Here is a 27,964-nt window from a genome sequence, read left to right on the forward strand (position 1 = left end):
CTAATGCAAGCGGTCTCTCACTGACTGGAATGTACGAAAGACTGCCCATACTCACTGACTACCTACTCAAGGCATCAGCCACCACATTAGCCTTACCGTGATGATACAAGATGGTGATATCATAGTCTTTCAATAGCTCCAACCACCTCATTTGCCTCAAATTGAGCTCCTTTTGTTTGAACAAATATTGCAAGCTCCGATGATCTATGAATACCTCACACGAGACGCCATAAAGATAATGCCTCCAAATCTTCAGCGCATGAACAAGAACAATGGAACTCTAAGTCATGAACAGGGTAATTCTTCTCGTGAACCTTTAGCTCCCTTGATGCGTATGCAATCACCTTGCCATCCTGCATCAATACCGCACCAAGTCCAATACAAGATGCATCACAATATACCGTATAAGATCCTGAACCTGTGAGCAATACCAACACCGGTGCCGTAGTCAAAGCAGTCTTGAGCTTCTGAAAGCCCGCCTCACACTCGTCCAACCATCTGAATGAGGCACCCTTTTGGGTCAACCTGGTCAACGGGGCTGCTATAGATGAGAACCCCTCCACAAACCGACGCTAATAACCCGCCAATCCCAAGAAACTCCGGATCTCCGTAGCTGAAGTGGGTCTAGGCCAGTTCTGAACTGACTCAATCTTCTTAGGATCCACTTGAATACCCTCTGCCAACACAACATGCCCCAAGAAAACGACTGAGCTTAACCAAAACTCGCATTTTGAAAACTTATCATATAACTGGCTGTCTCTCAAAGTCTGAAGAACGATCCGAAGATACTGCTCGTGCTCCTCTCAACTGCGGGAGTAAATCTAGACATCATCAATAAACACAATCATAAAGGAATCCAGATAGGTCTTGAACACCCGATTCATCAAATTCATAAATGTTGTTGGAGCATTTGTCAACCCAAATGATATCACCAGAAACTCATAATGCCCATACCGAGTCCGTAAAGTTGTCTTAGGGACATCGGATGCCCTAATCCTTAATAGATGGTAGCCAGACCTCAACTCGATCTTTGAAAATACCTTAGCACTCTGAAGCTGATCAAATAAATCATCAATCATTGTCAATGGATATTTGTTCTTGATGGTGACTTTGTTCAACTGCCGATAATCTATGCACATCCTCATCGATCCATCCTTCTTCTTTATAAATAACACGGGCGCACCCCAGAACGAGACACTAGGTCTAATGAAACCCTTATCAAGCATATCTTGCAATAGCTCCTTCAATTCTTTCAACTCTGGCGGGGCCATACGGTATGACAGAATAGAAATGGGTTAAGTGCCCGAAGCCAAATAACACCTAGAACTACGAATTGAGCACCAAATCAAATTGAAATTTTCAAGAAAATATTGAAACTTCTATTTTTACAACCGAACGTCCGAATCACGTCATCATATAAATCAGCAGAAACGGCATGGCATCACCCTTCATGCATTAACTCTTATAACATGACACGGCATCACCCTTTGTGCATTAACACTCATATACGATACGACATCATCTTTCGTGCATTAACACTCTCTCTTACCACATAACAATGAACAAGTAAAAACAGGGAGATAGGATCAATAAGTATAAGCCTTACTTCAACAACGGTCCGACCATACCAATCTCAACTCGGAATCCATAATCAATTATCACCAAACCTCATAAATATGATAAGAACAATCAATTTAATAATTAACTGGTCTAAGCATGGATAATATGATCAAGTAAAGCAACAATTACAAAGAACCAATTCCACCTGCATGCTATAACCTGACAACAACGCATAAATACTCGTCACCTCACATATACGTTGTATCCAACATCTAAACACGTAGCAAATAGACAAATAAATCCTAATCCCTCAAGTCAAGGTTAACCACGATATTTACCTCGCTCCAAAGACCAAACTCAAAGTTCAACCACAGTTTTGCCTTTCAAACAAGCCTCCGAACCAATAGAATCTGGCAATTTACCAACTAAACGATTCAAATTAAGCCTTATGAACTACCCACAATTGTAAAGAATTCAAATTAGGTCATTATTGAAAAAGTCAACACCCGGGCCCGCTTCGTCCAAACCCAAAATTCAGACCAAACTATGATTATCCATTCATTGCCGAGCCCAGTTATGTAATTTATTTTGGAATCCGACCTCAATTTGAGGTCTAAATTCCTATTTTTATAAAAATCCCTAATTCTACCACCCCCCCCCCCCCCAATTTTCACCATGAAAACTCTAAATTTTAGGTTGAAATCTTAGGAAAAGTAGTAAAAGATTGAAAGAAACTAGTTTAGAATCACTTAGCAATGATTTGGGGAAGAAAAGTTCTTTGAAAAATCGCTTCTAGGGTTCTTGAGTTTGAAAATTTGAAGAATAAACCAAATATCCCGTCTACGTCAAGGTTTGATCAGTTGCAGGTGTCGCATTTGCGACCTGGGATTTGCAAATGCGAAGGTTTCACATCCCTGCTTTCATCACATTTGCGACGAATAGTTTGCAAATGCGAACTTTGATCCTTCCGCAAATGCGACCCATTGATCGCATTTGCGATCCCTACTTGCATAGCTCGTACTTCGCAAATGCGAAGATTTCTCCGTAAATGCGAACACTGGCTCCCGTAAATGCAACCTCTTGATCGCAAATGCGAACTAAGGCTGGCCCAGGTACACTTCGCAAATGCGAAGAATTTGCTCGTAATTGCGAGCCTGTCAGCATAGGGAATGTTTGCAAATGCGAACACTGATCTCACAAATGCGAGATCAGACACCAGTTACAGAAATTGCAGAACCAGCAATGCTCTAAGTCCAATTTTCACTCTGTAGCCTATCCGAAATTCACCCGAGCTCTCGGGGCTCTAAACCAAAAGTGCACACAAGTCTAAAAAGATCATGCGAACTTGCTCGTGTGATCAAATCGCGAAAATAAAACCTAGAACTACGAATTGAGCACCAAATCAAATTGAAATTTTCAAGAAAACTTTGAAACTTCTATTTTTATATCCGGATGTCAGAATCACGTCAAACCAACTCCTTTTTTCACCAAATTTCACAGACAAGTCATAAATATGGTATTGGACCTATACTGCATTCCGGAATAAAAATACGGACTCGATATTCAAAAAGTCAACTATTGGTCAAACATTTCAAATTCATTAAGCCTTTAACTTTCAAATTTCAACAAAGTCCGATATTTCGGGCTAAGGACTTCCGAATTCAATTCCAGGCATACGCCCAAGTCCCAAATCACGATAGGACCCACCGGGACCCTCAAAATACGAATTCGGGTCCGATTGCTCAAAACGTTGACCCAAGTCAGCTCTAATGGATTTCAAAGCAAAATTTCACATTTTTCTTAAGTTTTAGCATAAAAGCTTCCCGGAAACACATCCGGATTGTGCACGCAAATCGAAGAAGACTAAAGTGAGTTTTTTAAGGCCTCAGGACACATAATTTGATTTTAAAGCATAAGATGGCCTATCGGGTCATCACACAAATGTGCTTTTGGGAAGAAGCTATTTTTTTCTGTTTCTTCAAATATTGAAAAACATTTTTTTTAAAAGGTTGGCCAAACACTTCAACTTTGAAAAAAATTCTTTAGTTTTTTAAAAAGATGCTTCTAGATTTGGAAAAGTTTCGCCAATGAGACTATAAGGAATACAATAGCATTGAAAAGGAGGTTCAATATCATGCTTGATTACAGTAGTGAATTACATCAAAATTCTCAGTGCTATGTTTAGTTGCACAAGTAAAATACACATTTTGATGTTCTTTTCTTTTAAATAAAATTTGAATTAAATTTTTTCATATAAGTATGTAAATATGGTGTAATTGCTAATGAATTTTTAAATCCTTTCTTTTTTTTCATCTTTAATATTTCTTATAGACACATTTTCTTTTATTAGTTTGATGTTCTTTTTTGAAATTAAAATTAAATTAACTCTTTTCATATAAACAGATAAATAAGTTGTAATGTGTGACAAAAATATGGGTCTATAAGAAATATAAAAATGGAAAAAAGAAAGAATTTAAAAGCTGCCCCTCTCCCCCCCCCCCCGGAATTTGTAATTGCTCCCCTCAATTGCTCTAAATTCTAAGTTGATCAATTAATTAAGTTGTGTAATTTTACCTAATTGGGCTGAAATTCAGTTTTTAGTACCTCGCATAAAATATATGCGACGTCATACTGTTCGAGGCATGCCATCTCTGGCTTGCGTTTTACACATTTCTGGTATTCATGCGAAAGAATTCCAATTTTTCGTTTCCTACACGCACGCACATAGTGAGATCATCTTATATCACTTTGCGATCTCCTCTTCTTCTTCTTCTTCTTCATCTTCTTCTTCAGTTCTCTCTCTAGTGTGAATAATTCTCGAAGCTTCGATCTCAACTTCTATATCAAACTAAATGGCGCGCCATTGTCATTTACCTTCAGTATTTCTCTTGATTCGTGTTCTCCTTCATCAAAAACGGCGTCGTTAACTGTGAAACCCTCAAGCGTGCCGGTATTTCGCCTTTTCACCCTCAGCTCGCCTCATTTACTTTTTCATTTTTTAGTTAGTTTCTGTAATTATGATTCCGTCTATTGAGATTTTATGCTGCTTTTTACGTATTAGCTGATCAAGTTTTCAAATTTACTTTATTAAGTAGTTTCTAGGTATAGTCTTTAGACGATTTAGTCAAAGTATAGCTATTGTTATAAGGATTTTAAGTTCTACGCACTGACATAGTAAGAATTTTACACGGTATAACTTAAACTATTATAGTAAGTTACTCCACTTTTCTAAATAGGCAGAAAAGCCTAAATGGTACATATACTTGTGTCACTTTGTCATGCCGGTACTCCTACTTTACTTTTTTTTATCCAAACACTTCAACTTGTTTAAAATCTATATTTTAAACTCCTCTGACCGTGTGTATCTCACTTGCTTACGTGATATTCCATGTCATTTTTTATATTTTATCTACTAAAAACTTATTATATACTATTTCCTTAAAGAAAAAGAAAAAGAAAAAGAAAATCAATACCTCAACCTCACCTTTCTTCCCTCAAATGCACAGATTTCTTCTTCCTTGTCCATCTCATATCCCTTCTCCATTCACAACCAGAAGGTGGAGGGGAGAAAGAAGAAGCCGGGGAAGGGAGAAGCGTACATCACCAAATAGTTTTCAGTTGCCTAAAAAAAAACCTTCCAACATCATAAATCACATTCTTCATGAAATATATTAACCTAGACATTACAATTCGAATTGTAAATTGAATCATGAAGCAACTTTAACTTAGGATAGGACCCACAAAACTACCAATAAATAGAACTAGTAAACGTCAATAGTGCTTGACAGTAACATGAAGCTTAAGAATGGCTATGAGATTAGGCATATCAATAAAGTGAGTTGTCATAATGCCATAACCTTTAACAAATCTAAAAAAAACCAGTCCCTGAAACAATTGAGAATTCCCTCTCCTTCATTGCAAAAAGATCAGCACCTGGAATCTCCAAAGTACTCCCTTTGAATTCCCCATGAGTGAAAATAACAGAAAACGTCAAGTGCAGTCCCTTGCCATCTAACTGTGAATTTATGTACATGCCTTGAGCTCTACCAATCTCTTTGGACTTTGGATCTACACCTTCAGTTACTGGATCATACACGGCAACCATTGTTGCATCCCTATGCCAAATGCAACTTCTTTGAAAAAGAAGAACAAGTATAAATTCCAGAACATATCAGCGATGAAAAGTAGGAGGGGAAAAGCGTACAGGGGGAACGAAAAGTGAGGAGGTGTTGTTGGGTATTTGTGTGTGTGTGTGTGTGTGGGGGGGGGGGTGACGAAGAAGCGTACTGGGGAACAAAAAGGGAGGGGAGTGTTGTTATGGGGGGGTTACAGTGCGGAAGAAGAAGAAGAAGAAGCGTTTGGGGGAGGAACAAATATCTTTTTTTTTTTTTTTTTTTATACTTATTTTAATGACTTTTCTTCTTATTTTAATAATTTCTTGTTCAAAATGTTCATATTCACACTCATTATCTGCGTGAATTACACTAACTTTGTCCATCTCAACCATTATTTTGCCACATGTGCTTGGTCAATGGTCAGAGGGGTTTAAAATATAGATTTTGAACAAGTTGAAGTGTCTGGATGAAAAAAAGTGAAGTAGGAGGACCGGCATGACAAAGTGACACAAGTATAGGTGCCATTTAGGCCATTCTACCTTCTAAATAAGATCATATGTAATTACCTTTTAGGTGACCTGACTTTGTAAATATTTTTTTTATACTGTTAGTTCATAGCACTTAAACTCTTGTTATAATGTAGAATCAACAACAACAACCCAGTAAAATCCCACTAGTGGGGTCTGGGGAAGATAGTGTGTACGCAGACTTTACCCCTACCCCGAAGGTGTAGAGAAGTTGTTTCCAAAAGACCCTCGACTTAAGAGAATAAAAAGACAAAATGAGACAATATTAGTTTCACCACAGAAATCATAGGAAAAATAGGAACAACATGAAATCCAGAAGAAAGATGCAAAGCAAAAGCGATGGCTAGTAAATAGGTCCTGCACTGAAAAGCGAAATAGTAAGACACAACATTGCCACTAGCTATCTTAGACAAAAACCCTACCAGACTAGGCTCACAAAGGTACAAAGTAAGGCAAGACTCAACTAACTCCTAACCTACAACCCTAATACTCGACCTCCACATCTTCCTATCAAGTGTCATGTCCTCGGAAATCTGAAGTCTCGCCATATCCTGCCTGATCACCTCTCCTCAATACTTCTTAGGCCGCCTTTTACCTCTTCTTGTGCCCTCCACAACCAGCTGCTCACACCTCCTTACCGGAGCATCTGGGCTTCTCCTCTTAACATGCCCGAACCATCTAAGCCTCGCTTCCCGCATCTTGTCATCAATGGGAGCCACGTGCACCTTCTCCCGAATATCATCATTCCTAATTTTATCCATCCTAGTGTGTCTGCACATCCACATCCACATTTCTGCTACTTTCATCTTTTGGATATGTGAGTTCTTAACAGGCCAACAATCATCCCCATACATCATGGCCGGTCTAACCACCGCTTTATATAACTTACCTTTGAGTATCGGTGGTACTCTTTTGTCACACAGGACTCCAGATGCTAACCTCCTCTTCATCCATTCTACCTCAATACGGTGTGTGACATCCTCATCGATCTCCCCTCCCCCGGGATAACCGACCCAAGGTACTTGAAGCTGTCTCTACTTGGGATGACCTGTGATTGAAGCCTCACATCCACACCCACTTCCCCCAGCTCATCGTTGAACTTACACTCCAGATATTCTGTCTTCGTCCTGCTCAGCTTGAAACCCTTAGACTCAAGAGCCTGTCTCCAAACTTCCAGCCTCTCGTTAACACCGACTCGCGACTCATCAATAAGAACTATGTCATCGGCGAATAGCATGGTTTGTTAACGCATCTATTACCAGGGCGAATAAGAACGGACTGAGCGCAGAACCTTGGTGTAACCCCATTAAATACTCAGAGTCGCCTCCTACTGTCCTAACCCGAGTCTTAGCCCCATCATACATGTCCTTAATCGCCATAATGTAGGGAACCGACACACCTTTTTCCTCTAAGCATCTCCAGAGAACTTCTCTAGGAACCTTGTCATACGCTTTATCTAGGTCAATAAATACCATGTGCAGATCCTTCTTCCTCTCTCTGTACAGTTCCACCAACCTCCTAACAAGGTGTATAGCTTCTGTAGTAGAATGACCCGGCATGAACCCGAACTGGTTGTCGGATACAGACACTGTCATTCTCACCCTCACTTCAACCACCTTCTCCCACACTTTCATGGTATGACTCAGTAATTTGATACCCCTATAACTGTTACAACTCTGGATATCACCTTTGTTCTTATACAATGGAACCACTGTACTCCACCTCCACTCATCCGACATCCTCTTCGCCTTAAAAATAACATTAAACAACCCAGTCAACCACTCCAAACTTGCTCTCCCCCCACACTTCCAGAATTCCACCGGAATCTCGTCTGGCCCGGTCGCTCTGCCCCTGCTCATCTTACGCATAGCTTCCACGACCTCCTCAACCTTGATACGCCTGCAATACCCAAAGTTACAGTGACTCTCAGAATGCTCCAATTCGCCTAGCACAATATCCTGATCCCCTTCTTCATTCAGAAGTTTATGAAAGTAAGTTTTCCATCTCCTCTTAATCTGGACATCTTCCATCAATACTCTACCATCTTCGTCCTTGATGCATCTCACTTGGTCCAAATCCCGAGCCTTCTTCTCTTTCAACTTGGACAGCCGGAATAACTTCTTCTCCCCGCCTTTTTCCCCCAGTTCCTCGTACATACGACCATAAGCCGCAGTCTTAGCCTCCGTGACTACCAGTTTAGCTTCCTTCCTAGTTACCTTGTACCTCTCCATGCACGCTCGCCTCTCCTCCTCACCTATGCTCCCCACTAACTTCAGGTACGCCGCCTTCTTCGCTTCCACTTTACCTTGGACCACTTCATTCCACCACCAGTCTCCTTTGTGCCCACCAGAGACACCCGTCGAGACCCCTAATACCTCTCTCGCAGCCTCCCTTATACAGTCTGCTGTCGTTGACCACATAGTGTTCGCGTCCCCACTGCTCCTCCAAGCTCCCATAACCGACAACCGCCACTCCAACTCTTGGGCTTTATCCTTAGTTAAGGCTCCCCACCTAATTCTCGGTCTTCCTCGAGTAGACCTTTTCCTCCTCTTTAACCTAAAGCCAACGTCCATCACCAAGAGTCTATGCTGCGCCGCGAGTATCTCACCCAGAATCACCTTGCGCCACCGCATTCTGAAAAGTAACCAAATGCTCCTCCCTCTTCGGAAGCTAGAGTTCGCAATCACCAACCCAAAAGCCTTAGCGAAGTCCAACATGGGGCATTATAATGTAGAATCATGGTGTAATAATACATTGTTATTTTACTAGTAGTAGTGTTCATGTTTGTATTGTAATCCTTTTCCATTTTACGATGGCATTTCAGATTATCAAAAGTTATATGAAAGTATTTGACTTGATACAGTGTTATATATCTATATTTATGACTTTATGCTACTGATAGTAGTACATATTTTAAATAATATTTGAAAAGTTACTTTGATGGAGAAAACATTCCATCAAAGCTTATACTTTTTATAGTTTAATGAATTTGAAATATTAAAAGTTAACAGCTCGAGAATGTCGTACAAATTGGTACAGAGAGAGTATTAATTAGTACTTCTGACGAAAACTTTGTTATATGGTGTATATTTTTTATTCCACAAGGAAGGGAAATTACTTAATGTTTTTGTTCAAGCATGAATTTTTTTATAGTTTGACTAATATCTTTCAATGCATTCATGGACAGAAAAAGTTAGTTCTTGTTAAATCTAAAAGTATGTTTTTTGTGACTTCAGTGAAAGCTTTGAATGAAATTAGGGCATCTCTTGGATGGAGAGTAGTGTATGCATGGGTTGGTGATGATCCTTGTGGAGATGGTAATTTACCCCCATGGTCTGGTGTTACATGTACCACACAGGGTGATTTTAGTGTAGTTACTGAACTCTAAGTATTGCCTCTCCGTTTCTGAATAGTCATTCTCTTGCTTTTGGAGATAATATCTGCCAATCATTCTCTATTTTATGTTCGAACGACCTGTAGTATAATATATATCTATCTGATTATTGTCATTTTCAATTTTCCAATATCACTACCGCTTCTCTTCACAATTTTGTAGTTTTCAACTTGCAGGGCAGTTTATGCCGTTTCTATTGTCGGCCCATTGTAACTAATCTATTGGATCTTACTCGGCTGTAAGATGCTTCTTGGCTCTATACCAGAATTTTATTCCTGATGAGTTTTAGCAATTTCTTTTCTTAAACTATATTTTTATCTGATTCAAACAGATAAACTTGCTGTAAGTCTCCAATCTGTATGTGATTCTATGCTCTCCAGTCGTTTGTACTTGTTAATCCAATAAAACGAATTATCAAGCTGCACATTAATCATAAGGTGCTTTTGTTCTGTTCTTTTTGGGGACTTTGCATTTGCATTGTTCTGTCATTTTAATCTTTATTTGAGATTCGTAATGTTTTTTATCCTTTTATATATGGCAGGGATCTGCATAACAACAAGATGACTGGTCCACTTCCTCCTCAAATTGGCTGTTTGAAGCGGCTGAAAATATTGTACCATCTTTTCTCTAAATGTTCATGTGATGTCTCTCTAATTTGTTGCTCTTTTGCATCATAACTATGTCTAGACTCTATGCTGTGTTATTGAAATCTGGATGAACATCATACAAACTGACCACATCCATAACAATTTGGCCAAGAAATGAAAACTCAACCTGATCAAACGTAATCTTTATCAGCACGGGCGGATCTAATGCAAGGTTTACGGGTTCCCGTGAACTCAGTAACTTTTGCATAGACCATGTATTTATACTAAACAATTCATTAAAAATGTAAGAATATTTAGCTTGGAACCCACTTCTTTGATCCAATTATTATGTATATTAACTTGAGATCGTTGTAGGAACCCATAAGCTTAACATTCTAAATCCGCCTCTGTTTATCAGATACTTGCGCTTGGGGCAATGACCTCAACTACTGAAGTTTTTCTATTTGAGGCGCGTCTTTTGGTGGTCAAAATCAACTGTAGTCTGTAATTGAGGAGACATATAATTGTTAACCTGAAAAGTAAAAATATTTTTTCTTCTATTATCAAGTAACTACGAAGTCTCACTTTTTCTCTTATAGAACATTGTGGTCTACTTGCCGCTGTCATTCAACCACCTATAGGGGTTAATCATTTGAAGGATGGGAAGGAAAGGAAATTAATGTATAACAATGGCATTACCATTTTAAGGCTCATTTGGTTTGCATTATCCAAATTATTGTATTGTATTTAGATAAATGATTATTAGGTAATTAATTAACATGATCAATGCTTTTGGAGTAATTGTTATTTATTAGCATAGAGATTTTGACTAACGAATGTGATTCTTGCCCTGTGCTCTCTTTTTTTTTTTTTTTGGGTGATATTGTTGGGTTAGTGAAACTATTTGGAGCCTTGTACTTTCCAAGTGTATATTGCTATTCATGTTGATTACATCCTGTTCTTGAATTTTCTCTTCCAGAAATATAAGGTGGAATAAGCTGCAAGATGTCATTCCTCCTGAAATTGGTGAACTAAAGCAGCTAACACATCTGTGAGTACTTCAATACCTTTTCAGTCTACTATCTATGTCCTGATCTGTTTAGGGTCATAATTAATAATTGATCCCTTCGATCTTATTCAGCTACCTGAGTTTTAATAATATTAAAGGCGAAGTCCCCAAGGAGCTTGCTAGTCTCCCAGAGCTGCGTTATCTCTATCTGCATGAAAATCATTTTGCTGGACGAATTCCACCTGAGTTGGGCACCTTGCAGTATCTTCGGCACCTGTAAGATACTGTCTTCTATCTTTCTTTTTTCCTTTTAATTAAGCAACTCAATCTGTCTCCTACATGGTCGACAGTGTGATCTGATGCAATTCGAGGGATGTTGGTAACAGTTGTTAGGTTGGGACTATTCGGGAACTCATACGCGTGAAGGATGCTTTCCTGCCCTTCGTAACCTCTAAGTTGATTACCAAGTCTCACTTGAAGACTTATCTTGCTTCTAACTTGATGGAATATGTGCTAATATAAGGACTTCTCATCTTACCACTTTAACTTGCAGTTACTTAAATAATAATTATTTTAGTGGCATTCCAGCACAGCTTGCAAATTTGACGAACTTGGAGATCTTGTAAGTTCTATGTTTTGGTCTTCAAGTTAAGTGTATATTTCTGGATAATAACCACTATCTTTATTCAGTACTTACAAATATTTTCATGCTTAAGCTTTCAACTAGTGTCAACTTTGATATCTCTGGTTGTTACAGATACCTATCCTACAACAAGATGACTGGAGTTATACCGGCTAGCATTGCTCATATTCCCAAGTTAACTTACTTTTAAGTCTTTCTCTCTGTAGTTTTATCTACTACTTAACTCTTTTGGTTATGAGGTTATAACAGTTTCTTTCATGTATGTCATCAAGGATCTTTCTTGAATTCATTCTAAAGGAGATGAAGATTTTTTAGTGTAAGAACGCTTTGGCATACTTATTATTTTTTGATAAGGAGCTAGCTGGCCGACCTTATGTGTCTGAAAAGTTACATCCCCTCTATCCCCTAAAACCCTCTTAATATATGAAGACTTAAATCTCTTTCCATCCCCAAAACTACAAGTTACCTTTTGGACAACCGGACAGTCCTACGAAATGTGAACGATCTGTATTTTAGCTTAACCCAAATATATTTGGGAAATAAGCTCGACATTTATAGTACTTGTTTCTTTCTAACTGATGGTGGTAGGCCTGCCATGAAATGGGCTCGTGTTGTTAGTCTATGAACAGATATTCCTTCTAGTACTTAAAAGCTCACTATGTAGAAGTCCATACTTAACTAGACCAAATCAAAGTTACTAAATTTTGCTCCTTCTCCATTTGAAGTGGTTATAGATCATCTCTTTATTTTTCATAACTGTATAATAGATCTTTTCCTTGCAAACATCTTTCAGCATACATGTGGTTTTGATTCTTGAATCGCTGTATCTGTTTTCAGGTATCTTGATCACAATCAGTTTTCTGGGAGGATCCCTGATACCTTCTACAAACACCCTTCTTGAAAGAAATGTAATTAAGTGATAACTATAAGCAATTAAACTTTGTGGGCACCATGTAGATACTGATATTAAATTATGTTACAGGTACATTGAAGGAAATGCGTTTCGGCCTGGTGTAAATCCAATTGGCTTGCACAAAGTTCTTGAACTTTCAGATTCAGACTTTCTGTTTTAGAGCGCTATACCAATTATTTAGTCATGATCAGCCTAGAGTAATTACCTCATTGAAAGAAACATAGCAATCCTTTTGTCCCTATTCTTTAGTTGCCAGCTGAGTGTAGGTTATATTTTTCTGTGCAAATAAGCATAGTCCAAACTTGTGGTTGGTTTAGCTTATAGTGCCACCTGCAATCAGCTTTCTTTCTCGCTTATTTAGTTATTAGGGTTGGTCTCAATTTCGCACGGGTCTCTCGTTTCATTGACCTACTCGCAATGTCACGCTGATAGGACTGAACATATTGCAGAACGGACCTTAAGTTTTGTGCTCCCTAGCAACAGGAAGCACAAAAACTTCCTGTTGACTTGTATTTATGAATCACATTATGTAATGCATTATGTAATCTTTCTTTGACTTGTATTTATGAATCACATTATGTAATGCAATGTGACAGGAATTTGCTTTTTTCAGGTGTTTTTCATTTTCTGATGGATCATAGGAAACTTTAGGCACGCAACAGGCAGCAGACTCTAAGGTAATGGGCAGAGGTTGGGCCAAGCTGAAGCATTATTATAACTTGTGCTTCATCTTATAATAAGCAGTGAACATAGAAATGAATGTACTGTCATATGGCCTAATACCAGCATCCTTCATCTCACTAAATGATATTAGAGGGCCTTTTCAAATTCCCATTCATATCAAATCCATAAAAGCATTCCACCAGATGAGACATCTTGTGGCATCATAGAACAGTTTCTCTGCTACTCTAAATTAAAATCTTGTAGGAATGATTTAAATTATTACCGAATTAAAATCTGAATCGTTTTCTTACCAAAGCTAGTTGGATACTTAAATTAGTATTACAAAAGTTTTTACTTGAAACAACAACAACAATAACACCTCAGTTCGAAATAAATTGGGGTAGGCGATATGAATCCTTTCTTTTTAATTCAACTCATTACCAAAATAAAATTAAAGTGCAAGTAAAAAAATATAAATATATATAGTAATTAATAATGATAGAGGTTCTCTACTAAGAGCCCGTTTGGACATAATAATTTTTTCACTTTTTTCGAAAAATTTTCACTTTTTTTCAAAATCAATGTTTGGCTATAAAAATTCAAATTTCATTTGAAGATGGATTTTGGAATTTTTCGAAAATTTGAAAAACTCCAAAAAGCTGTTTTTCAAAATTTTCACTTAGATCACTCACAAAACTTCAAAAAAACCAAAAATTATATTCATGTCCAAGCACAACTCTAATTTTCAAATACCATTTTCACTTTGAAAAAAAAATCATTTTTTTTCGGAATTTTAGAATTTTTATGTCCAAACGCCCACTAAGTCTAAACTTAAGATTCCAAGGAATTGTAGGTCTTTCAAGGCAACTTCCTTCCATGTGATTTAAGGTCAACCATGTGATAGTTTCATACTTAAGATCGGTGCATCTGTAGATCAACGCAGGATATGACTAAACCATCTATTTTTTAATCTTATCTGATATTAATTAGCGATTACGTTCCTAAAACTTGTCGCTTAATTATGGTTAGAATGCTTATTAGATTATTTTTATCTAGACGCTTAAGATGTAAATAGTACTTGAGGAAATGGACAGAAGCCAAAATCCGTTCACATGTTAGATACCGCAATTAAAATTTTACTTAATTGTAGCACTAGCACCCAAAAATCACCATAACTTTAGATTTTACGTTATAAACTGCAAACATGATAATATTCTCTTTTCCCGAAACCTAACTTGATTATAAATGTTGTGCACAAGTATTTCATGACAATTAACTACCTTACTAATCGCTTTTGTCCTATGTATTTTCTACAGAGCCAAACTTCTCGTTTCATCATTATTATATTAGGTCATGATTTAGTACATTTTGTGGTATTTTTTAATTTTGATTGTTATTCATCATCGTATCAAACTTTAAAGTGGAAAAAGCTTTCTAGTATGATAAAATTAATTAAAACTTATCTGCACCAAGTGTTTACATCAAATCATATTTTTTTACCATAGTTAAGTACTTTAATAAGATGAAAATATACAATAATTAACTATGGTTAAATAAAAAAAAGTATACAATCAATCAAACACGTATTATACATCTATCAACACTCAAGTCTTTACTTTGACTTTGGTATCTCAATAGTATATCATAAGTTGTGTTTGTCTTAAATCCTGCTGAATCTTTAAATCGTCTTCTATATATAACCTATTTGAATAACATAAAGTACGAATTTCAGACTACAAACTACGTATAAATTAATTTTCCTAGTTAAAGTAAACAGCTTAATTTAGTAGTCAACAAGGGGTTAGTTTAACTATATTGGTAACTGTTTGTAAAAAAAAAAAGAGCTGAAATTAGTAACCTAAAAATAAAATAAATTATTAGTACAACAAGTTAAAGTATATTAATAATTAAAAAAAAAACTTAATTGTGTGTATATAAGTTAATCCTACAATTGAATCCTACCAAATCTTGAACTCTTCTTCTATATTATCCCATTTTTAGCAAACGAATTTTGAATAAAAGAGGATAATTACTGGATAACTTTTTTTTTTTTTTGAATAGAATCCTAGTTGAAATAGTGCGCTCATTTGTAGCAGTAGCCAACAAGGATTTAAAATCCTTAGCTATTATATCTCTATATAAACTTTCCAAGCTATTATAATTTTCTATATCCTTCTTCTTTTTCTCTCATTTTTTCCTTTCACGTATTTCATTAATTGTTCATTAAACAATGGATTCAAGAACTAGGTTGTTTTGTTTGGTTCTTTTAGTGTCGTCTTGTTTTTGTTTGTCTAATTCAGATGAATTAAAGGTGATAGTAAAAGGAGTGACATCTATAGCTAAAACAGATGATAATTTCATATGTGCAACTTTAGATTGGTGGCCAGAAAACAAGTGTGATTATAATCAATGTCCATGGGGAAAAGCTGGTATCCTTAATCTGGTAATTTTTCTATTTTGATATTTCCAAGTTTTGTAGTTTTATATTTCTTGAAAAGAAGAAGGAAATTAAAGGAGATTTTATTGACTGATTTTGACCAAAAAAACATGCAGGACTTGAAAAACAAGATTCTTACAAACGCCGTTAAAGGTTGGTTTTATAGTTCATTGCTTTCTCTAGATCTATTCCATTGTGTTGTAGACTTTGCATAGTGTTTTATATTTGCATACTTAATATTCCAAAACTTGCAACTCGTGTTTAAAAAAATAAAAATAAAAAGTACAGCCCGATGCATCCCGTATATATGCAAAGTTCGAGAAAGGGACACACTCCATAGGAGGTTTAATGTAGGCATGCAGTCTAACCTAATGCATGCATGTGTGGCTGATTCCATGGCTTGAACCTGTGACTTATAGATTATATGGAGACAACTTTATTGTTGCTCCAAGACTCTCGTTCTAACTCGTGTTATCCACAAGAAAAGAAAAGCTGACATTGCTTTTATTTGTACGACTTTAGATTCACTGTAGTCTTAGATTCAAACTCACTTAAAAGCAAAATTGTGATAATAGACTGACACGACTCGCACAAATACCGCTATGTACACCAATGTACAATGTTATTATAGAATGTGAGAACAAAATAGAAAAGAGTTTTGAGAATATAATAGAAACAGAAAACAGCTAGAGAATATCATGCAAACAAAAAAACATTTTGCTTGAAAATAGAGTTTAATTATGGGAACTTGTTTTTTCCTGTTGATGTTCTCATGGTTTTCGTGACCCAATTTTGTTTTTATTCTAAACGTCTATATATTTCTCTCTTCTTATTTTGAACCCAAAAAAAGACGTTAACTAAAATTTGCAGCTTTTTTTTTTTGTTTAGATTATTTTGATTATTTTTGAAAAATTTGCAGCATTCAATCCACTAAGAATCAGAATAGGAGGTTCACTACAAGATCAGGTTTACTACAAAGTTGGAAAATTCCCAAAGCAATGCTCAAACTTTGAGAAAAAATCAGATGGCCTCTTTGGATTTGCTGAAGGATGTCTCCACATGAATAGATGGGATGAATTGCATGATTTATTTAACAAAACAGGGTATGATCATCATTTCTTCTCCTTTAATTGCTTTCCTCTTAAATTTTATTAATTAATATTCTACATTTTATTTTACCTTTTATATATAAATGTACATGGTCACGAGTGAGACACTCAATGTAGATGGATCTTAATTACTCGTAGAACAAAAAGAAGGTCGATTCATGGATTAATTATGCAGAGATTATAATACAAAAATATTATGTGCGGAATAATATAATAGGTGTTATTATGTGTGCGTTGAGCCGTTGACACTTTAAGAGTTTTTTGTCTTTAGTTATTCTTATCCATGTATTGTTGATACTCCTATATAAAATAATAATTAATAGCATTATCAATAGCAGAGTTTAATAAGACCAACCAAGCGTTTCTCAAAAATAAGAAAATGTTATAGGTGATTTTTTTTCCCTGTATAACCAACCAAAGATGATATTTTGTGTGGTGGTGTTTGAATAGACACATAGTTCAAGAAAGAAAAAAATTAGAACTCGTGGTTTAAATATGCCACTAAAAACATGTCATCAAAAGTAAAATGAAAAATATAAAGTTAAATTTTTTATGAAAATTAAGTTGTGCGGTTCTTTTGGAACATACCACTAAGAAAATAGTGCCAAATAAAATAGAATAGAGGGAGTATTACTTATGCGAAATTTTATGCTGAAATTATTTTTTGTTATTTATGTTGACATTCATCATCTTTGTGAATTTATGCAGGGCTGCATTAACATTTTCATTGAATGCCTTACTTGGAAGGATACAATCAGATGAAGATGATACTCTTTGGGAAGGAGATTGGAATCAGTTTAATGCAAAATCATTAATGAAATACACTATTAGAAAAGGATACAAGATTGACTCATATGAATTAGGTAAAAATACAAACTGTAATACTAAGCCAATGAATTATATTTTCTTGTTTATAAAAGTATTTAACATAAATCTTTTGTAGGTAATGAGCTTTGTGCAGGAGGGGTTGCTGCAAAAATAAGGCCTCAACAATATGGCAAAGATGTCAAGAAATTAAAGAAACTTATAACACATATGTACCCTGACCCTGCTACTAGACCAAAAATCTTGGCCCCTGGTGGATTTTATGATGAAGAATGGTTCAAAGTCTTCCTTCAAACTACCGGTCCAGACGTCATAGACGGATTGACACATCATATTTACAATCTTGGAGCAGGTATATAACGACATTCTTGCATCCAGAGGCTGATCCAGGATTTAAACTTGATGTATTCAGCCTTTATCTTCCTACTACTGAACTTGTCACAATTATCTCACATATATAATTCTATGCTCCGTGTAAAAAATGTTGTATTGTCTTCTTGATTTCCCCCTCTAGTTTGAGTTTGAGTTGTTTTGGACTAAGAATTTTGTTATACTGCAGGTGTTGATCCAACTTTGATTGACAAACTTCAGGATCCAATTTACCTTAGTCAAGTAGCTCAAACATTTAATGATGTTTTAAATACTGCTAAATTGTTTTCACCATCTTCTGGACCTTGGGTTGGTGAATCTGGTGGAGCATATAATAGTGGTGGCAAAACCACTTCACATACCTTCGTCAACGGCTTCTGGTAACTCTTCATAGCAAGTCTGATATAATAAAGTAGTAATAACTTTTTCGCCTTCATTGGCTAGAATGTCTTAAGTTAGTCTTGGTGTTGCAGGTATTTGGATCAACTCGGAATGACATCAACTTTCAACCATAAGGTATACTGCAGACAATCCTTAATTGGTGGAAACTATGGTCTTCTCAACACTACAAGTTTCATCCCAAATCCAGATTACTATGGGTATTTAACGCTATTCTCATGATCTCATATTGCCTTTTTCTCAATAGTCTAGCTGTTTTACAAGGTTTTTTTCTGATAACTTTTTGCAGTGCTCTTTTGTGGCATAAGCTGATGGGAAAGAATGTGCTTTCTACTACTCATGAGGGCTCTCCTTACTTGCGAACCTATGCTCATTGCTCAAAGTCAAGTGTAAGATACTACATTATCAAGAATAGTATGATCTTATTAAGTGTAACATGATTCTAAAGATGTCTGAATAATCTTTGTTTTTGTCTCTCAGGGTGTTACAGTTCTACTGATTAACATGGACAAGTCGACAACATTTGAAGTATCTGTGGTAGATGACTTGAACATGTATCCTAGTAGGATTGAGCCTATACATCAAAGGGAAGAGTACCATTTGACACCAAAAGATGGCAACATCCAAAGTGATGTTTTGTTGCTAAATGGCACTCCATTGAAGCTCACTGCCTCATTCGACATCCCAGAAATGAATCCTCAGCTCGTTGATCCAACGTTGCCTATCTCCGTTGCTCCACGTTCTATCGTCTTTGCCACCTTGAGAGGGTTCCAAGCTCCTGCTTGTGCATAGATAATTTACAAAATAATTTAGTTTTAAATTAGGATAAAGGCACTAGATCCTTTTCATCAAAATGTTTAGAGAAGTTTCAGATCAAACTTAATACTTTGTTTTATTTTTCTAGTAAGTTGCTTTATATTACATTCTCAGTTTTGTTTTCTTTCTTTCTTCTATGGGATTCTGATAAAGGAAATTGCATCTATATAAAAGGAATCTGAATCACTTCAACAAAAAGCAAACCATTTAACAGAAGAAAAGAATGCTTGATATCTTTGTTTTCAAGATCCAAAACCAAGACTTGCATGCAAAGATATCTTCTTTAATAAGTACATGCAAAGATATCAAAAAGCAGAACACAGCTTTTATCAAACTGAAAAAGAAAGCTTCCTTTTTTCTTCTGTGCTTCTCCTTCAAATTTCACTGTTATCAAATCTTTGAGATATCAAAATAAGGTCTTCAGTACAAAGAAAGAATGGATATGCTTAAGCAAATGAGGTAACGTAACACGTCAACTTCAAATTCTAGCATAAAGATATAGCTTTTTCGCGTTACAATTAATATACTGTTCTAGGGTGAGATTCTCCGGTATAGGAGAAGAAGAGAAAGGAGGCAGCAGCTCAAGAGATAGAACAATACCGCCACAGAAAACTCAACCTTTTAAAGGTAGTAACTTAGACTCAAAATCTCAATCTTAGGAAAACAAGAACATTGTAATAGTGAAACTTCAGAATAATACTAAAAGTTTGGTTTGTGTTTTTGGCAGAGACAAAAAGAGCACCTAGCTGGTTGCACAGACAGTTTATAAGAACAATGAGTCGCGATTATGATTCTAGCGATAGTGTTGACTATCCAGCTGCAGTGGCTGCAGCTGCATTTGCTGTAAAATCAATCGAAGACAAGGGCGAAAAAGACCACAGAAGGACAAATAGTGGAGGAGCTGATAAACCTTTTACCAAGATCAAAACTAAATCAGATGATACTATCCCTAAGAAACCTGAAAAGTTCCCAGGTAGGAAGAAATCTTGCAAAATTTCCATCTTTTTTCCTTGTATAATGGTGGTGTACGGGCCCCTACTTGTACGAACCTCTAATACTTCATCGTAAACCTGTTACCTCCCACCAACACGGTTATTGAGTAATTCTACCCGCCAAAACTTAGGCAAAAGGCAACCCAGTGCACTAAGCTCTCGCTATGCGCGGGGTCCCGGGAAGGGTTTATTGTACGCATCCTTACCCTACATTTTTGTAAGAGGCTGTTTCCACGACTCGAACCCGTGACCTCCTAGTCACACGGCAGCAACTTTACCAGTTAGGCCAAAACTTAGGCAGATGCGAAGAAATCACCTAATATTTTTATCTCGGTAGGAATCTGATGAGTGGTCTCACATGGTTATATTTCTAAGTCTTTTTATTTCAACTTTGTAACATACTAACTTTCTTCTTAACATTGAATTGTATCAGATGAAGTTTCAAAGCCAAGACCAAAACTTCCTGATAAAAGTGTACCAATAAGGACAGCAACAACCAATCCAGAGCCAGTTAACACTGTGCCATCTATTAAGAAGAAACCAACTTTTGGAGATACCAAACCTGAAAGTGAAGTTACTGAAAAGGCCAAAAGAGTTCCATCTATTAAAAAGACACCAACTTTTGGAGATAGCAAACATGAAAGTGAAGTATCTGAAAAGGCCAAAAGAGTTCCATCAATGAAGAAAACTTCAACATTTCCAGACCAAAGCATTGATATCAAACCTCCCAAAGCTCCTGAGGTTCCTGTTTCCGACGCTGCTGTTCGGCCAACTAGACTATCTTCATCTCAAACAGGCATGGCTAAAGGGACAAATACAATGAAGCCTGTAAGTGGAAATTCTAAGGCAGATATTTGGGAGAAAGAAGAGATGGAGAAGATCATAGAAAGGTATTTTGTTAAACTGATGCCTTATAATTGACATCACACTAAAAACTTTCATTTTAGCCGAGGGTCTATCGGAAACAACTTCTATGCCCTTCCAGGGTAGGGGTAAGGCTACATACATCTTACTGCTCCCAGACCCTATTCGCAGGAATTTACTGGGTTTTTGTTTTGTTGTTGTTGTTGTTGTACACTAAAAACTTTCATTCATACCCTTTTCACTAAAAGAGTTCTTGCATGAAACTAGTCTTCCAAAATCATGAGGGCAAAAACATCATTATAAGGCATGCCCCATGCAGTATTATTTATTCTGCGGCTAAAAAAAGGGCAGCCCGGTACACAAAGCATCTCGCGTTCACGCTGGGTCCGGGAAAGGGCCGCATTCCAAGGGGATGTAATGTAGCCAACCTATTTGAGCAGATCAAATAGGTCAAATCAGTAAACAGATCATGACCAAACCCGTCCGAAGTTTGGTTGGGTCAAGTAACGGTTCATTATCCAATCCGTCTAACACGATTCAACTTTCCCTCCTTCATTATTTTTGCTTTTTGGAAAAAAGAAGTGAAAGCTACTTTATTTTCGTAAATTATTAGCTTAAGTTCTTCCAAATTTACAGAATTTTCAATCCCCAAATTTGATTTTGTATGTTTCGGTTTACATTGCATTTTGACCTGTCGGTTTAAACTACTTTGACCAATTTTTACCCAATAATTTGATGGTTTATTCCCGGGTTCAACCTGTTGAGTCAAGTCAACAAGCGAGTCATGACCCAATCCATTTAAACCTAGACGAGTTGACTAGGTTATTAGGAAATGAGTTGATTTTGCCACCTCTAGCTGCAACATAAACATAGTCAAGGAGTTCACTACAATACTGCTCCCTAACCTCAAAATAGGAAATGGGTTGGTTTTGGTTGTTCTATTATATATGACCTGAAGGGGAGCTTTGGCGTAATTGGTAAAGTTGTTGTCATGTGACCAGGAGATCACGGGTTCGAGCCGTGGAAACAGCTTCTTGCAGAAATGCAGGGTAAGACTGCGTACAATAGACCTTGTGGTCCGGCCCTTCCCCAGACCCCGCATAGCGGAGCTTAGTGCACTGGTCAGCCCTTCTTTTTTATATATTATGTATGACCTACTTCATTAGCCTTTTACTAAGAAGAGAAGTTTCAGGTACAAGAAGCTCATAACAGAAATTGTGGAATGGGAGACTAAGAAGAAGAAAAAGGCAAAGAGAAATTTGGAGAGAATTGAGGTAGACTCCATCTTAAATTTTTATTATAGTTGAATCTGCTGGAATTCATTTATTTACCAACAGACTGAATGAAATTACAGGCTGAAATATTGTCAAATAAAAACAGAATGAAATTACAGGCCGAATTAGACAGGCGTAGGGCGAAAGCCATGCGACATTTCAACAATGAAGTTGGAAGGATTGAGAGCATTGCAGGAGGAGCCAAAGAACAAGCAGATCAAAATCGCGAAAACGAAGAGCTTAAGGTTAAAGAGAAGGCAAATAAGATCAGATCAACTGGGAAAATGCCAGCAACATGTTTATGCTTTTAAATACTACCCTTCATAATAAAGCTGTAAAAATTTTAGAGATAGCTTTTCTACAGGGAAAAACATGTATATATATACTGAGGCACAACACTCAGCCGTATATAAGCTTTCATAAGATCATCGCAAGTCAATACTGTTATACATCAACAACAAAAAACCCCATAGTCTCCCACAAATGGGATCTGGAGAGGGTAAGATGTACGCAGCCTTACCCCTACCCCTGTTATAGTAGAAAAAATTGAATGTGAAAGGATCAGGCTGTGAACCGCGATATCATAAATCCAATAACAACAGAAGATTCAAACTTTCAAGGAAAATTAACATTAACTTCCACGAAAAACCAACAAATATTTACACCATCTCTTGATATGAAAACTAAGATCGAACTGATGAGACATTGTTTACTAGTGTAAGCAGTACTTTGTATTACAGACTCGGAACTCTAAGAAACAATTCTCAAACAAATTGAACCAGCTACACTTCAAGCAGTAATCTCTCTCACCAACCAATCCAGAGCAGGATAAGCGAAGTATAATACTAGCAAAGATGGAAGTCCAAAGAGAATTGTGATCAGCAGGTATAGAAGTAGGATGCCCACACTGGAAGGTATAACGAATATAACAACCAGAAGAAGCACAATAACCAATGGAAACTTGGATGTCACCCGGAAAAAGAAATCAAGGGACTTCTGAAGAGAAAACTGGGACCTTTGCATTGTGGTGATACCACTTGTATTGCTAGTTCTAGGACCAGTAGCGCTAGACACTGAAGAGCCTAGACGATGAGTCCGCCTGCAGTTCGTGACAGAAGTCTGGATCCCCGTAACTGAAGTTTGATCCCTGTAAATGGCAGATGGCGACGTCACCCTGTCACCATTTCTGCTCTCCACCATCCAAAGGAGGAAGAAGTTCTTGCTTGGAAACTTGAGATTTCCCTGGTAAAACAATCGAAGTGTCAACAAATTACACCATGGGCAGGAAATGAACAACGGAATCTGGACTTGTTGAGTGGATATCTTCACAGAAGCCGGTTTAAGTCCCAACAGACAATTCTTGCAAAGAGAGTGGCCACACCATAATACATAGGGAACATTCTCGACAATGTTAAAAGATTCCCAACATATTGGGCATTCTAGTCCTTCCTCAGTGCTGTCATTTGAACAGACATCATCATCATCATCTGAGTATTCATGACAAGTTCTACTGGGCGCAGCAGAATCCTTCTTCTGACCGAAGCTTGTAATGGCATTTGAAATGGATTTCCACATAGCACAATGCAACAAGTGCTATAAGGATCTGATAGGCAGAACCTATTCAATGTAAAGCACCTCTTTTGGAGCTCCTTTGAACCTGAAATATAGAGTAAAAAAGAGCTGCAGCATTTATCAGCCATCTCTAAGCAAACAATTATGGAGAAAGAGAAGAGCTGATGTTTACAGGCCTCATAAAATGCAATCACAACCCTCTCAAATATCTTTAACAGCAAAAACGAATAGCTCCAATTTAGTGTTCCTGCTGCCCATCATTACGTATCAGCAAAAAGGAAAAAAGTACATATTCTCTAAGCCGCTATAAAAACAAATTAGCTCCCCATCCAAAAAAGAAAATCTGATTGGACCTTGTTTTCCCTCTAAGTGGTGAAAACTATAACCAAGGTCAAACTAATTCCTCCAAATGAACCCTTTCAATGGTATGAGCAGATGGGCTATTGACTGCTATATCGAACAGAAAAAGGGACTTTTACATGGAAGCCGCACCTTTGATGTTAGTTGTAAATCACTCTTATATATGCTGATAAAAAGAATGCAATTACAAGACAGAAGAGAAACCTTGACAGAAGGAGCTATTGTTTGTGGTCTCCACCAATATCTTGAAGAACAATACTGATATGAGAGAGTTGCATCAGAGTTTTCCGACATACCACCAAATATTGAGGCATGCAAATAGAAGTCTATGTACGAAATAACAAAAGTATCATGACTGCTTCTAGGCATAGCTCACGCCTGTGCAGCACAAGAGCTCACCTAACTCTATGTCAACTTACAACACCAAGAGGGCTATGGAATCGCCTATTTGGTTTTCGTGTTTCCTTATCATTTCAATGCCCAATAATTTGTTTTTCAAGACAAATTAGGGATTCTCTAAAGCTATTGTCTAATCTCACCATTGTCCTTATAGAAAAATCTCTAACCAAACTGAAAAAGCTCTTCGGAAACACCAAGACTCGAATATAAGTTTAACAAGAACAACTAAATCTTAGTCTCAACTACTTGGTATCACCTATATGGATCCTTTGCTTCCAGTGTGTTCTCTTTTTAGCCAAATCTAGGTGAATTCCGAGAGATTCTAAGTCTTCGAAACAACTCTCTTCCATGAGATATTAAGTCTATCTTGCCCTCTTTTTTTGTGTGTGCATAAGATTAGGTAATCTTTTCTTATCACAAAGAAATCTCTGAGGGTCAGTTGGTGCATGGTTTGAAACTCAGCAGATGATGGGCCCACCCCTCTACCTTTCTGCTTATATACCAAGTTTTTGTAAGTCTATCTTGTCTTCTTGTAATAGCTTCATGCGTCATATCAAACATATTCCCCAGTGCATTTGAAAGCCAAAATAGGAACAAGCCATTTTAGGCAATCTTTTCTATGTTATCATCTAGGTGTACTACTCCCACACTAGGTTGCGATATTTCAATTCTTGTTTAATTTTAAATGACTTCACAGCCATCTTAACATTCAAATCTTTACAACAATCATCCTGTGGATATTTTGGTGCGTCACTCCTATAAAAGATCATTGTCTCACAATTTTTTTTATAGAACTTGCCTTTCATTTCGTAGGTATCTTCTTAGTTTTTATCGCATAACACTCCTATAGCAAGCCTCCATTCAGTCACCCTATTTTAATTCCACATATTAGGTCTTCATCTAAGAAATGAGTGCCATCATGCTTTAAAGCTTTTACCTTATAATTTGTAATCATAACTCACATTCTAATTTCACAATTGTTGCAATATATTATGGAAATCTGTCAGATATGCATACATCAATCTACCCCTCTGTTGGTAGTTAGACTAATTCCTTCATTACAAAATTATTCTCTGAGAACAGATAATGCTCAAAAGGAGATATCTTAATATTCTTAACAAGTAGTACAAGACTCAGCCCTTGGTTACTCCTTCAACCATTCCAGTCTCGAAATAAACACTCTTAGAGACGAAATGACGACCTTAATTGCTAAATCTCATTTTATTACAGCAAGACAATGTCTTAATCCCATGTTAGTCGGAGTCGACTTTATGAATCCTCACAACTATGTAAACTCCATTCAGACCTGTATCAGTGCAATATGTAAAAGTGTAGATTCTCTAGCACTAGAGATTCTCTACATTTTCTCCAGGCATACAAATCTCTAACAAGACTATAGCCTATATCTATCTTTTCTTCCATTGCACACTTTTCGTGCTAAATCTTCATGTATTTCAAGAGATTGTTGGTTTTTCTAGACAACTTCCTAATATCTCATCCCCTTTAACACATCCATCACCATTGTTTCACACCTATAAACTGGAGCAGTGAGAGGTCGATGTAGGACATGACTAGATCATGTCAACCGACCTTCTCTTATTTTTACTCTTTATATGCTATTAGCATATTCTTTAGAACGTGATCATTGCTAATCTTGTCTAATTTTGTACTAATGCACATTAATGTTGCAAATAATCACAGCTCTGGGATCTGAACCCATGCCCTCTTGGACCAGAGCTTAAATCCGACACCTTAGACCAATCTACTTCATTTTACACTTTCAAAAAGTTAAGTAATCCAATGACAAGAACTGAGCCAAACATTCATTAACAAATGCATACCAATGCAGATTCATCAGCAAATTTTCAAAATCCAAACTTTCTTTCAACTCTTTCTTCTCAAACTAAAATTACATACACAAACAAGATTCAAAAAATAACAACAACAACAACAACAACATACCTAGTATAGTCCTGTAAGTGGGGTCTGGGAAGGGTAGAGTGTACGCATATCTTACCCCTATCTTTAAGAAGGCATAGAGTTTGTTTCCGATTGACCTCGACTCACGAAAGATAAAAGGGAAACAAGATTCAAAAAACAAGAAGCTAAAACCCAAAAAGGGTTAGAGCTAGAATTTGAATTCCACAATATTTGGCAGATCAATAGCATTGAACCAATCACAAAATACCCACAATAATTCAAACCAAGAAATGGATTTATCTCACATGTAACAATAATTTCAAGGCATAATAAACCCACAAATCTCATAAAAATCCAATCTTGAAATTTAGTCACCATCAAAACAAGATAAAAAAGAATAAAAATTTGTAGAATCAGAATAAGAATCAAAGATTCAAGAAACAGTGATGTGATTCATGAGATAGGGAAATGAACTTACTTGAATTAAATGGGTGATTACAAAATTGCCAAAGAATTATATACAGAAAGAGAAAAAAGAGAGAGAGAGAGAGAGAGAGACCAAAAGAGAGAAAATGGGAATTTTTGTGTAAGGTCTCTCTCTTCTTTTGTTTCTCTCTGTACGTTTTCGGAGGAATCTGTGTGAGGAGATTTTACGTAGGACTATACTGTAGATACGAGGCAGCCAAGTGGAAATATTTGATCTTCTGTTTTCTTTTCATATATTGTAATTTAAAACTTTTTTTTTGGGGGGGGGGGGGAGGGGGGTTTGGTGCGGAATTAGGTATACTATTTTTTCTTGTCTTACCAATTTTGGAAATTTGTTAGGAATGAATTCTTTGCTAATATTAATATGTACTTTGACTGATTAACTTCATTAAATGTAAGCACATGCGAAGAATTTTCCATAAAGGTTGTTCTTTTTGTTTATTTTTATTTCTGGTTCTTTCTTTTTTTTGTTTATTTGGTATCCAATTTCAGTATATTTTATTGTTTATTTCTCCTTTATAAATTTATTTGTAGGATTACATATTGTTGTTGTTGAGAAGAATTATAAAACCGTCACAGATTTCTTCTTTCGCTTTTTTATGTTTATTATAATACTGTCACAAATTATTTTTTTCGCTTTTTATGTATGGCAAAAAAATAAAATCACAAACATTATCAGTAGTTTCTTCAAGTGCTAGTCAAAGCACATATTATCATATTATATCAACAGC

At 36.6% G+C, this 27,964-nt stretch overlaps 3 protein-coding genes and 1 pseudogene across 7 annotated transcripts; 3 read left to right on the forward strand and 1 right to left on the reverse strand.

The window, feature by feature from the left end:
* Positions 1-4,108: 4,108 nt before the first annotated feature.
* LOC107798118 (uncharacterized) lies at positions 4,109-13,360 on the forward strand (annotated as a pseudogene).
* Positions 13,361-15,574: 2,214 nt separating this feature from the next.
* On the forward strand, positions 15,575-19,490 carry LOC107798119 (heparanase-like protein 2). Its single transcript, XM_016621080.2, has 9 exons — positions 15,575-15,854; positions 15,965-16,001; positions 16,768-16,951; positions 17,666-17,820; positions 17,901-18,134; positions 18,342-18,531; positions 18,625-18,750; positions 18,840-18,939; positions 19,031-19,490. Exons 1-9 carry the CDS (start codon positions 15,642-15,644, stop codon positions 19,340-19,342), a joined length of 1,551 nt encoding a protein of 516 aa, XP_016476566.2. The 5' UTR covers positions 15,575-15,641; the 3' UTR covers positions 19,343-19,490.
* A 177-nt stretch (positions 19,491-19,667) lies between these two features.
* Positions 19,668-22,930, forward strand: LOC107798120 (uncharacterized). Of its 3 annotated transcripts, none has more exons than XM_016621081.2 (6): positions 19,668-19,825; positions 19,902-19,993; positions 20,094-20,339; positions 20,792-21,248; positions 22,415-22,496; positions 22,577-22,930. In XM_016621081.2, the coding sequence occupies exons 1-6, from the start codon at positions 19,803-19,805 to the stop codon at positions 22,805-22,807; spliced, it is 1,131 nt and encodes a 376-aa protein (XP_016476567.1). In that variant the 5' UTR covers positions 19,668-19,802; the 3' UTR covers positions 22,808-22,930. The 3 variants fall into 3 exon arrangements, with proteins under 3 accessions (XP_016476567.1, XP_016476568.1, XP_016476569.1); XM_016621082.2 differs by having other exon boundaries at positions 19,672-19,825; positions 22,616-22,930; XM_016621083.2 differs by having other exon boundaries at positions 19,672-19,825; positions 22,603-22,792.
* Positions 22,931-23,109: 179 nt separating this feature from the next.
* Positions 23,110-27,441, reverse strand: LOC107798121 (uncharacterized). Of its 3 annotated transcripts, none has more exons than XM_075240696.1 (2): positions 27,226-27,441; positions 23,110-24,176 (listed from the first exon to the last, which is right to left on the reverse strand). In XM_075240696.1, the coding sequence occupies exon 2, from the start codon at positions 24,069-24,071 to the stop codon at positions 23,286-23,288; it is 786 nt and encodes a 261-aa protein (XP_075096797.1). In that variant the 5' UTR covers positions 24,072-24,176; positions 27,226-27,441; the 3' UTR covers positions 23,110-23,285. The 3 variants fall into 3 exon arrangements, with proteins under 3 accessions (XP_075096797.1, XP_016476570.2, XP_075096796.1); XM_016621084.2 differs by having other exon boundaries at positions 23,110-24,153; positions 27,226-27,440; XM_075240695.1 differs by lacking the exon at positions 27,226-27,441 and adding an exon at positions 26,790-27,174 and having other exon boundaries at positions 23,110-24,153.
* Between the last annotated feature and the right edge of the window lie 523 nt (positions 27,442-27,964).

Source organism: Nicotiana tabacum, chromosome 20 (assembly GCF_000715075.1).
Source record: "Nicotiana tabacum cultivar K326 chromosome 20, ASM71507v2, whole genome shotgun sequence".
Lineage (NCBI taxonomy): Eukaryota > Viridiplantae > Streptophyta > Magnoliopsida > Solanales > Solanaceae > Nicotiana > Nicotiana tabacum.

Bases quoted from the DNA above. Each gene is read 5' to 3' on its own strand.
- LOC107798120 (XM_016621081.2), top strand. From the start codon at position 19,803: ATGGATATGCTTAAGCAAATGAG. The intron at 19,994-20,093 runs GTAGTAACTTAG...TGTTTTTGGCAG, and splicing joins GAAAACTCAACCTTTTAAAG to AGACAAAAAGAGCACCTAGC. The intron at 22,497-22,576 runs GTAGACTCCATC...ATGAAATTACAG, and splicing joins GAAATTTGGAGAGAATTGAG to GCTGAAATATTGTCAAATAA.
- LOC107798119 (XM_016621080.2), top strand. From the start codon at position 15,642: ATGGATTCAAGAACTAGGTTGTTTTGTTTGGTTCTTTTAGTGTCGTCT. The intron at 16,952-17,665 runs GTATGATCATCA...GAATTTATGCAG, and splicing joins GATTTATTTAACAAAACAGG to GGCTGCATTAACATTTTCAT. The intron at 18,135-18,341 runs GTATATAACGAC...GTTATACTGCAG, and splicing joins TATTTACAATCTTGGAGCAG to GTGTTGATCCAACTTTGATT.
- LOC107798121 (XM_075240696.1), bottom strand. From the start codon at position 24,071: ATGTGGAAATCCATTTCAAATGCCATTACAAGCTTCGGTCAGAAGAAG.